At 37.7% G+C, this 12,502-nt stretch overlaps 1 protein-coding gene across 2 annotated transcripts in view; it reads right to left on the bottom strand.

Moving 5' to 3' along the window:
- Positions 1-1,147: 1,147 nt before the first annotated feature.
- The window catches only part of OCA2 (OCA2 melanosomal transmembrane protein), a 481,635-nt gene continuing 470,280 nt past the window's right edge, over positions 1,148-12,502 (bottom strand). For both annotated transcript variants that reach the window (XM_032843099.1, XM_032843101.1), the window contains one exon: positions 1,148-1,700. In XM_032843099.1, coding sequence (XP_032698990.1) covers positions 1,616-1,700 — 85 coding nt within the window. In that variant the 3' untranslated portion in view covers positions 1,148-1,615. The remainder of the gene's footprint in view (positions 1,701-12,502) is intronic.

The raw sequence follows: 12,502 nt of genomic DNA, 5'->3' as shown, positions 1-12,502 counted from the left end.
GAAAATATGTGGGAGAAGAGAAGACCATGCCTTTTAGTGAAAGACTTTAGGATATCGAGGCATCAGTAAGGCAACATGAAAAGGGAGCAGAGCTAGAACAGCTGTCAGGTCTCCTTCCTGGGGAAGTCTGGGTTGTAGGCTCCTCTGGAGCACTGTGTCAGGGGCACGCAGCAGCTTCTATGAGTAAGATCAGATTTTAAAACAAATTGGGACTTCATGTCATCTTTGCTGTCAAAGAATTCAAAGATGGCTCATGCATTCAAAAGGCATATTCTCATAAACTCCCTACCTTTCAGGAAAGACACAGGTTGCCATTTAACAAATATAGATTCTAAACTGTAGAAAGGGCACATTCATCCTGAGAGTGCCAGGGACAGGAATGTAACTAGAAAGATCTCCTATTTCCCACTATTTAGTGCCCTGGGGATCCTAAACCTTTTGAAATTAGACACTTTATGCAACTACCACTTCTGAGGAGAGTCCCCAGTAAACATTTTCATCTCAAGGAATCACACAGAGTAGAACAAAAACTGAAGAAGAGGTAGGTTGTCTGGGCTATAACAACAGTACTGACCAAGCAAAGCAGATGAGACCTCAGATCCCCTTGCTCTTTGCTCTCACTATCTTTATCTCACACATAATACTCCACAAAAGAACAACATTTAATAAACATTGACTAAACCCCAGAGTCCTGTGCAGTGTGCAGAACTGGGTGCATTAACCACACTTTTGTATAATCATTAGAAATAGCATGTACCACCTTCAAAACTGAAGATTATTATTCTAGATGTTAAATATGTAAAATATTATTTAAAAAACACTTATGACATTCTTACAAGTCAAATTTCTGCCCTTGTACATTTTTTAGAAGATTTTATTTATTTAAGAGAGAGAGAGCGCACAAGTGGAGGGAGGGGTAGAGGGGAAGGGAGAGCTCTCTGCTCTCAGCTGAGCAGAGTCCAATGCAGGGCTTGAATCCTGGAATCATGACCTGAGCTGAAGGCAGATGCCTAACAGACAGCCACTTAGGCACCCTGCACTTGTAATTGATGACTTAAAGACTCTAGAGGAAAATATATAAATGGATAAAATACAATTTTACACAATGTAAACAACTAAAAAATTAGGAGACTAACAAATGCTAAACCTTTTGTCAAGATACAGTTTATTTTTTTTAACACATAAAATGTTTCCTTACAAACTGTCTTCCTTTTTCCAAGGGAGAATATGTATTTGGAGAGTATACAATTTGAATGTGGTTATTTTAACATGAAAAGTGATTACATGAAATAACTCTAGAAGGTCTCAGGAAAGTGACAGTTAAATAGCACAAGCCATTTGGGTAGAATACTGCATTTGTGTCTTTTCTTACAGAGCATAGCAAGATGTGTTTTGAAATATACATATTTTCCTGTAGTGGAATCTTTAGTAAGCTATTTCGTATTTCCTGTGATTTTCCAGCATTAACCTCAATGAATATGGATGCCAAAATTCTCCACTCCAGAGCACCCCCATGATAAGCACCTTTTCTTCTCCCAAGAGTGGTCTTGGGTGTTTTTCTACTGATGTTGGTGATGGGTCAAGTTTCCCTTAGTCTTCAAATGATGTATATCTATTAATTCCATCCCATCACGACATGAGCAACAAGGAGGTAGCACATTCCAACTGTGCAGGAGACGATCATCATTGGAAAACCCAACCTGAAAAACAAAGAAAAGTGGATTGTGGTGTCTGGTATCTGTTAAGTACTGTGAGATCTAGACTCATTATTACATTTGTTATTGCATCATTATATTTGTCATGATTTAGGAGCTTTCTGTATCTGTAAAGTCAATTACTTCTTATTTCTAGAAATTGAAAAGTTGGTTTTAGTCTAGATGGTATGGATGCATGCCTTCATTAGATATCCACCAATACCTGACATTTTGAGATGTGCTTATAATTTTTGCAAATGTTAGTTGACATTTTATAGCCTCAACTTATTCATCTATAATATTAGAGTGTTGATATTGATAATGACACTTACAACTGCCAATATCATGTAACTGGACCATTATTTAAATCTCTGCATCATCTTCCAATTGTCCTTCTGAGAAAACTGGTTTCCCAGAAAGGTCATATTTCACAGACCCTGGAAGTTTGTAATACTTAAAATTGAAGAGAGCTTCAGAGGTAGGATTGGGAAATAATATTTTGTCTTAGAAAGGGAAGATGTGAGTGTAGATACAAAAGAAGTAAATACAAAAGAAGTCATAAAAAGAAGTCATAAAAAGATGAATGTTCCCCTCGCTATATGCCTCCCATAATATACTTGTATTCCCACAAACCCCTATCCTGGCTAATAAATCCCAGTCAATTACCACTTTGCATTTGGAACTCATGCTTTGAAGACACTGCTTAGTAGTTCATTGTCACTGAGGGAAGTTACTGCAAAGATTGAAATTTTTGTCTTGAAAAAGCTTAAAAAATCACTGGTAAGAGCCTAGTGTGTGATAATGACAAGAATTTTGACATTCTTCCTTTCCCTGACCATGGCATGAGGAGTGGCTACTCAGAAAGAGCCACAGCAAGGCTCTCTTCACAAAGCTGTAACTTAAACACAGAAACTACATCCACAAGTGAAATAGTTCCTTAAATTCCAAACCAGAATTGGACATTTCAGGAAGGGGGTAGCTGCTGCTGCTTCTTTTAAAAAAAAAAAAAAAATGTTTGTTTATTTGACAGGGAGAGAGAGAATACAAGCAAGTGGAGCAGCAGGTAGAGAGAGAGGGAGAAGCAGGCTCCCTGCAGTGCAGGGAGTCCAATGCAGGGCTTGATCCCAGGATCCTGGGATCATGACCTGAACTGAAGGCAGACGCTTAACCGACTGAGCTACCCAGGTGCCCCAAGGAGGTGGTAGCTTCTAGTCTGACATTTCTTTTACAAAACAGAAAACCAAAACAACAGGTTTTACTAAGATTATCTAAATTTCTTGAGATTAATAAACTTGGTTGTTGTTTGTTTTTTTTTTGGTTTTTTTTTTTTTTTTTTTAATACCTAGACATGTTTGCAATAAGTCAACCCTGATCATTGAATTCTGGAAAAATACACCCCAGGAACAGTGTCTGGTCAGCTCCAAGCACCACAGATATCATCACAAGCTTTCATACAAATGCAAACCTTTCTTCACACTGTGACAGATTGTGTTAAATTACATCAGTGTTGAGTAAGATGCTGAACACGTCAACCTGGGTGCTGGGACATCTGGTATGTTTCAGAGGCAAATCTGCCTTGCAAGAGATGGATTCCACAAAAAGAAGACATTATACTTGGGGAGTCCAAACCCAGAGGAAGTTCCCTGTAGATGGTTTTGGTGTACTTCCAACTAAGAGTTACTGGTGTCTCAGAGATAACACCGATCCCAAGAAGGAGCATCATCTGGGGATCTGACACCATCAGAAAAATGACTGTTTACTTAGTATCTAGACACCATGTAAATCCTCACACAGGTGACCACATCAACTGCTTATATCACCTTTCAAGACTGTTATCATTGCACTCACTGTACAGATGGAATTTGGAAAAGGAAGCAAATTTATCCAGGTCACTTGGATAATCTGTTATGGTGTAGACATTCAAACCCATTCAATCTAACTCTAAAGTCCATATTCATAATCACTATACATTCTGCTTCCCTATGGGTATAAATAAACCATAAAATGATAATATACCACTCAGAAATAGGCAACTTACAGAACATCTGCTATACCTTAAAGATTTCATAGAGAGACATTGACATTTCCCAAACACAATAAGGTAGGTCATACATATCATCCCTATTTTATAGACAAAGAAACTGAAGCTTAAATATATTAAGGAATTTCATAAAGTATACCACCACTATGATGCTGATGATATTTTGGAATATTTTTCTGGCTTCAAAACCTGCTTGCATTCCTACCATAACACATTAGTTAAGGGCCCTCCTCTTGTCCAGCTGCACGATCTTGGGACATCTCCATGACTCAATTTCTTCATTTTTGAAATGGAAATAATAGTACTTACTTACTGAAGTTATTATAAGGATTATATGAGCTCATCCCTATAAATGCCTTAGACCAGTGTCTGGTCACATAATGAGCCACCAGAGCAAGATTGACAAGATACTCCTTTGAGTCCATTTAACATGATAGTGAGTCTCAAACATGATATTCAGGACTACAAAGGAGACATTTTAGTATTCAATGAGCTTCAAGAGACTGGATCAGTCTAAGCCTATCCTAATACCACCTATAGTGCCTTAAATAAGGAACCCCAGAGGGTACAAACTCCAGCCAAACCAGTGCGAGGAGAGAGATGGAGAGAGAGACAAAAGTAGAAACAGAGAGAAACAGAGAGGCAGGTGAGAGATATAGAAAAAGAGGGAGAAAGGAAAAAAAAAGGAAAGGGGAGAGCGAGGAAGGTAAAGAAGGAAGGGAGAGATGGAGAAACAGAAAGAGAGAGAAGGGAATTCACATCAGATGCCAGCTCTATTATTTTAGATTCCAGCTCCATTATTTGTTAGTTATGACATGCCAAAATTATAATAATACTCACAAAGATATTTGCATGTACCATAAGATCTCTCAAGCCATTAACTTGCATACAGTAAGGATTCTATGAATGAAAAATGTGCTTTCCCAGTCCAAAGAGAACTCACTTAAGTAAATCACCCATTTTTACAGATCAAGAAACAATAAACTATAGCCCCCAGGCTAATACTGGCCCACTGCCTGTTTTGGTAAATAAAGTTTTATTGGAACACATTCTCTCCCATTCATTTACTTATCAATGGCTGCTCTACCATCTAGGGTGGCTGTGTCTGGCACAGCACAGTAGAGTTGAGTAGTTGCAACAGAAACCATGTGGTCCACAAAGCCTGAAATGTATACTATCTGACCCTTTACAAAAAATATTTTCCACCCCCATTATAAAAAAAATACAGTCTTAAGAAGGTGAAGAAAAGGGTCATCTTCTTGTCAACTCCTACTCAAAATAAAACGTAGTCCCAGACCAACCAACAGAAAAGTACTGTGAGTCACTATGTAATTTCAAATTTCTAGTACCACATATTCAAAAAACAGCAAAAGAAAACAAATGAAATTATATTTAATAATATATTTTATTTATTCCAACATATCCAAATTATTATTTTAACATATGATCAACATAAAATTCCTAATGGAATATTTTACATTCATTTTTGTATATTTAATGTTCAAAATCCAGTGTAGGTTTTCTATTTACAAGATACCTTACTTTGACTTGCCACATTTCAAGGCTCAATTGTGTCAAAGTGACTGGGGGCTGTGCAGTCCAATGCAGCTCCAGGAGCATCACAATTTCTGGTTGAAAACATGTGAAAAGGCAGGTCTAAGACCTTGAGTTGATGCAGGGGATACTAGCTCTAGATGGAGTTTTTGGAGAGGATACGCTGGAGCAAGATCTTCTCAGAGAAAGCAGGTTCAGACAGCCTGACAGAGTCTCTGCCACCCTCTCTGTACATCTCCCTCAGAGGAGCGGGCTCTTCAGGGTGACCTTTTCCTTATACATTTTGGAAGTCAAACATAGACACAAAGAATCCTCTAAGGTTAGGGTCAAGATAAATGATGAAGCTGTTTATTGGCAATTTGAAGACAACACTGACAACAGTGGCTACACACCTAAGTATCTGATGGGTAAAGACAAGGGTGGGGCACCTCTTTCTGTAGAAACTGCTAATGCTGGCATGTTCCTTCTTGGGGTGAGCCCCTGCTGCTTTTTCCTGGTGGTTAGCTTGATTGGTGTTTCAATGTTTCACTCACTGCCCAGGCTGGAGTCTGCTGGAAGGAGATTTATTTGAAGAAAGGGCAGTAATGACTTCCTATCACTGCCAGCAGTTCTCTGCGTATACACATTTATGCTCTACATTTACCAAGAGCAGTTCCATTTCCCAGAAGATCCATTTGTCTTGCTCCCCAAGCCTCTCAGAAAAGCAGTACCTTCACCAAAAGGCTTAGGGAAAGCAAATTTGCTCAAAATCCAGCATCACATCATGCTTTCATTTCCCTCTGGGATTATTTTTAATCTATGCTGGCTCCAAACATCACATTCTGTTACAAAAGACAAAAACGCTTGAATGTCAAAGCACAAATCAAGATGCAAAATGTCAGATGGATGCCCAGACAAATGCATTCCATTTTAGGTTAAAAACATAACTGTGATGACACACAGTACTCCCAGGAACTGAAGCTTCCAAACTGCTGGGAAACAGGCTGCTCAGAACCATGCCATTTCCTATGGAGGTCAGGCATTTGCACTGAGAGCAGAATCCCACACACTGAAGACAGGCCTAGTTTCAAAAGGAAATTTTTCCTAATGAAGTCTCCTACTTGAGTTTTAGACTGAAACCATTCTTCCTATCTATTTTTCCTTCCCAAAAGGCTTTATAACATACCACGATTGTAGATCTTAATCAAAAGCCATTTCATTGTTTTCTTTCTACAAAGGCAATGCATGTTTCTCAGCAGAACAGCTTCAGCTTCTACAAGACTGTGGGAGCTTATCACAGGGATGTACAGCTTGCCCCACCATCCATATGATGAGGGAGCAGGAGGCTGGCTGAGGACAAAGCAAAAGTTGGCACCTTGCACCCCCCTCTCCACCTGCTCCCCTCTAATGTGTGTGACATTCCTCAGGTACCCCTGACTGCCATAAACGAGAAACAAATATTTAACTTGCAGAAATCACAATCCTACAAGACAGGAGTCTCCCTTGGTTTACAAATGTCCTAGAGATCTACAAATAAATAAGTTACCTTATCAATAGCACAATTTCCAGAGGCAAATAACTCAGTTCCTCAAGCCCTAATGTCTCCCTCCCTACCATAAACAAAACTGAAGGAGAGGCTGAGGTAGAAGGAAATGTAAATATAGTTAAATCTCTTCTAAATCTAAATCTCACTAACAAAGATGCTTGATAGCAGGATTGTGACATCCCACCAAGAATCTCCCAACTATCTTGATGTTAATGGCTGGCCTAAAGACAACATTGATCAAGCCACAAGGGCAAGGCCTCCTTATATCCTGCACCTTGTAGGCCCTCTTTAGCATATGAAAACTCTGTTGAAACCTCCCTTCCCCTCACATTCCCCCAACCCCAGGGTACATAACCTACCATCCCTCACAACCCAGGGCAGCAGCTCTTCCTGCCCACTGGTCCTGTCCCCATGCTTTAATAAACCACCATTTTGCACCAAAGATGTCTCAAGAATTCTTTCTTGGTCATCGGCTCCGGACCTCAGCCCACTGAACCTCACCTAGGTTCTAGCATCATCTATAGTTAAGAGTCTATTTTTTGGTTTGTCTCTTTTTTTTCCTTTGTTCATTTGTTTTGTTTCTCGAATTCTACATGAGTGAAATCATATGGTATTTGTCTTTCTCTGCTTGACATATTTCACTTAATATTGTACTCTCTAGCTCTGTCCATATTATTACAAATGACAAGACTTCATTCTTTTTATGGCTGAATAATATTCCATTGTATGTATATACCCCATCTTATTTATCAATTCATCTGTTGATGAATGGGCTGTGTCTATAATGTGGCTATTGCAAATGGTGCAGCAATAAACATAGGGTTTCAAGAATCCCTTCTGACTTTTTAAAGAACATATTTAGATGAGTTAAATAGTAGCAGCATTCCTCATCTATACCCAGCAAGCCTTTATCTTTACCTTTCTTTTTTCCCTCTATTGAGTATTGGACTCAAACTTTGGACTGCATCTCTTTGGCCCTCCTATAAGAACTTTGTTCACCAAGAGCTTTCTTTTTTCATACCTTTAATGCCTCCTTTTGACTGACATCTTCTTCTACCCTATAAACACCTGCAAATCTTCCTTTGTTACAAATAATTGTTCCTCTCCTCACTCCAACCCTTTTAAAATTACTTAATGCCTTTGTTATTTACATTGCACTCTTTGTTGGATAATACCTGGGCAAGATAAAGAGAAATAATAGGTACTCCCTGCCTATAAGTAGCCCACAGTGAAAGGAGCAAATAGAAAATCAAATATGCAACACAATGTAGTGAGTACTAAACAAAGGCCCATACTCAAGATTGTGAAGGAAAGCACCAAAAGTAAGTAACTCCTTTACCTGGTGGTGCCCAACTGTTGGTGTAAGGGGCTGAGCAGAAAGAGGAGGTTTGTAAGAAAAATAATTTTTAAGTCTGTTGTTCAACAGAAAATGGGAATTGAACAGCCAAAGAAGAAAATGGACATGAGAAATTTCAAAGAGAGCATCCATATGGATCTACTACTTAAAATAACCTTGACGATTTATATTTTTTCCTGAAAAACATTAATTTTATAAAAACTCTTTTATTAGCACATTTATATAATATCCTAATATCATTTTAATGTTTATCTCTGTAGCTTTATTCCCTTTGTACGTAATTTTTGTATTCATTCTTGATTAATGCCAAAGCTTTATTTATAACACCAAAAACATTTACCAAAAAAAAAAAATCACCTCTTGACTTATCAGTTCCACTGTTCACAGTTTTCTTGTGTGTGTGTCTGTGTGGGCGGGGTTGGGGGGGGAGTCTTTTTGTTTGTTTTTATTTAAATTCCAGTTAGTTAACATACAGTGTAATATTAGTTTCAGGTGCTGAATTTACTGATTCAACACTTACATATAACACCTGGTGCTCATCACAAGTGCACTCCTAATGCCCGCCACCTATTTCCCCCATCCCCCACTCACCTGTCCTCAAGTAACCATCGATTTGTTCTCTATAGTTAAGAGTCTGTTTCCTGATTTGCCTCTCTCTCTTTTTCTCCCATGATCATTTGTTTTGTTTCTTAAACAATCAATCAGCTGTCAGTAAATCATAGGGATGGAGGGCACACAAAGCCTGCTGGTGTGAATTGAATTTGCTGCATACCTTCAACAAATAGCCAACCTCCTGAGGTTAATCTTCCCATAAAATAATATTTTCTGCAAAGAAATGTAAAAATAGTGTATATAGCTATGATCAAGGTCTAGTACTGTATAAATGCTCTTGCAATAGTGAATACTATCATTGTTTTTGTTACTACTACCAAAATTCTGTTAGTGTAATTACCAGTACTTCTATTATTATTATTACTCCTCTTCATTTATCTTTTGTAAAGTGGATCACCCTTTTCCTCTTATTTTTAATTTATAGTGCAATGTAAATCAATCATGGTAGTCAGAGACAGTGGTTTTTAAATATCCAGTTATTAAATCATGGAGATTGTCTTCACAGCTTTATACAATGGATTTTTGTAGCTGTTTCATAGACTCTTGAAATGAAGGCATATTCTCCATAGAAAAGAGAATTATATATCTAATATTTCAATTCTCAGAAATGGATAGTGTCACATGAAAGGCTTCATTACCAATGAAGTTTATATTAATTTCTCCTTTCACTTCTGACTGAACTTATATGGATATTTTCATTATTATTTCTGGCAGTTGAAAACTATTATATTGACTGACCTACTGAATTTTTTAAAGACTTCCATATTTTATATTACACGTTTCTACCTTTATTTTTTTATTATGTTATGTTAGTCACCATACAGTTCATCATTAGTTTTTGATGTAGTGTTCCATGATTCATTGTTTGCATATAACAGCCAGTGCTCCATGCAATACATGCCCTCTTTAATACCCATCACTAGGCTAATCCATCCTTCCTCCCCCTTCCCCTCAAAAACTCGCAGTTTGCTTATATGAGTCCATAGTCTCTCATGGCTCATCTCCCCTCTGATTTCCCTCCCCTTCATTTTTCCTTTCCTTCTCCTAATGCCCTCCATGCTATTCCTTATGTTCCACAAATAAGTGAAACCATATGATAATTGACTTTCTCTGCATTGACATATTTCACTTAGCATGATCTCTTCCAGCCCTATCCACGTTGATGCAAAAGTGGGGTATTCATCTTTTATGAAGGCTGAGTAATATTCCATTGTATACATGGACCACATCTTCTTTATCCATTCATCTGTTGAAGGACATCTCAGCTCCTTTCATAGTTTTGCTATTGTGGACATTGCTGCTATGAACATTGGGGTACATATGGCCCTTCTTTTCATGACATGTGTATCTTTTGGGTAAATACTCAGTAGTGCAATTGCTGAATCATAGGGTAGCTCTATTTTTAACTTTTTGAGGAACATCCACAGATTTCAAAAGTGGCTGTACCAACTTGCATTCCCATCAACAAAAAAAAAGGCTCTTGGCCTTTCCCTTAAGATCACAAACACAACAAGGATACCCGAACTTGCCACTGTTGTTCAACATAGTACTAGAAGTCCTAGCAAAAGCAATCAGACAACAAAAAGACATAAAGGGTATTCAAATTGGCACAGAAGAAGACAAACTCTCTCTCTTTACAGATGACATGATACTTTATGTGGAATACCCTAAAGACTTCACCCCTACATTACTAGAACTCATACAGCAATTCAGTAATGTGGCAGGATACAAAATCAATGCACAGAAATACATATTCTTATGTATATACATATTATTATACAATAACAAGGTAACTGTAGGAAGAGAAATTAAAGAATTGATTCCATTTACAATAGCACCAAAAACTATAAGATACCTTGGAATAAACCTAACCAAAGAGGTAAGGAGCTATACTCAAGGAACTACAGAACACTAGTGAAAGAAATTGAAGAAAACACAAAGAGATGGAAAAATATTCCATGTTCATGGATCAGAAGGATAAACATTATTAAAATGTCTATGCTTCCCAGAGCAATCTATACTTTCAACACCATCCTGACCCAAACACTTGTGGCATTTTCAAAGTGCTGGAATAAACAATCCTAAAATTTGTATGGAACCAGAAAAGATCCCAATTATCAAGGAAATTTTGAAAAATGAAAACAATGCTGGTGACATCACATTGCTTCATTTTAAGCTGTATTGCAAAGCTGTGATCACCAAGACAGTATGGTAGTGGCACAAAAACAGGCATATAGACCAATGGAACAGAATAGGCAGCCCAGATATGGACCCTCAACTCTATGGTCAAATAATCTTTGACAAAGCAAGAAAAAATATCCAATGGAAAAAAGACAACCCCTTCAATAAATGGTGCTGGGAAAATAAGACAGCTATAAACAGAAGAATGAATCTGGAGCATTCCCTTACACCATATAAAAGGATAAACTCAAAATGGATGAAAGACCTCAATGTGAGAAAGGAATCCATCAAAATCCTAGAGAAGAACATGTGCAGTAACCTCTTTGACATTGGCCACAGCAACTTCATTCAGGACACATCTCCAAAGGCAAAGGAAACAAAAGCGAAAATGAACTTTAGGGATTTCCTCAAGGTTAAAAGCTTCTGCACAGCAAACAAAATAGTCAAAAACAAAACAAAACAAAACAAAAACAAACAAACAACAACAACAACAACAAAGAGGCAACCCACGGAATGGGAGATGTTTGCAAATGACACTGTAGACAAAGGGCAGATATCCAAGATTTATAAAGAACTTCTCAAACTCAACATCCAAGAAACAAATAGTCAGTTCAAGAAATGGGCAGAAGACATGAACAGACACTTCTCAAAAGACACACAAAGGGCTAACAGACACATGAAAAAATATTCATTATTGTCAGCCATCAGGGAAATTAAAATCAAAACCACATTGAGATACCACCTTACACCAGTTAGAATGGCAAAAATTGACAAGACAAGAAACAACAAATGTTGGAGAGGAAACATTGAGAATGATATTCACTGTGGGTCTTTTATAGATGAATTTTATGAAATTGAGGAATATTCCCTCTACCCTTATACTCGGAAGAGTTTAATTGGAAAAGGATGCTGTATTTTGTCAAATGCTTTTTCTGCACCAATTGAGAGGACCCATGTGTTTCTTCTCTCTTCTCTTATTAATATGTTCTATCACATTGATTGATTTGTGATGTTGAACCACCTCTGCATCCCACAATAAATTGTCATTGTAGATAACCCTTTCAATGTACTGTTGGAGACTATTAGCTAGGATCTTGTTGAGAATTTTGTTGAGAAATTAGGCATCCATAGTGGGCTGAAATTGTCCTTGTTGATAGGGACTTTTCCTGGTTTGGGGATCAAGGTAATGCTAGCCTCATAGAATGAGTCTGGTAGTTTACTTCTGTTTCTATTTTTTGAAACAGCTTCAGGATAGTAAGCATGATTTCTTTGAATGTTTGGTGTAAATCCCCAGGGAATCCATCAGGTCCTGACTCTTGTTTTTTTGGAGGATTTTTATCACATCACTGGTTCAATCTCATTACTGGTTATTGGTCCATTCAGATTATCAATTTCTTCCTGTTTCAGTCTTGGTGGTTTATAGGTTTCCAGGAATGCAGACATTTCTTCCAGGTTGCTTAGTTCATTGGCATATAGTGGTAGATAATAATTTCTGATGATTGTTTCTATTTCCTTTGTGTTAGTCATGATCTTTCCCC

Source organism: Lontra canadensis, unplaced genomic scaffold, assembly GCF_010015895.1.
Source record: "Lontra canadensis isolate GAN:19392208 unplaced genomic scaffold, GSC_riverotter_1.0 scaffold135, whole genome shotgun sequence".
NCBI classification, from domain to species: domain Eukaryota; kingdom Metazoa; phylum Chordata; class Mammalia; order Carnivora; family Mustelidae; genus Lontra; species Lontra canadensis.
This window is presented reverse-complemented; position numbering and strand designations above follow the sequence as displayed.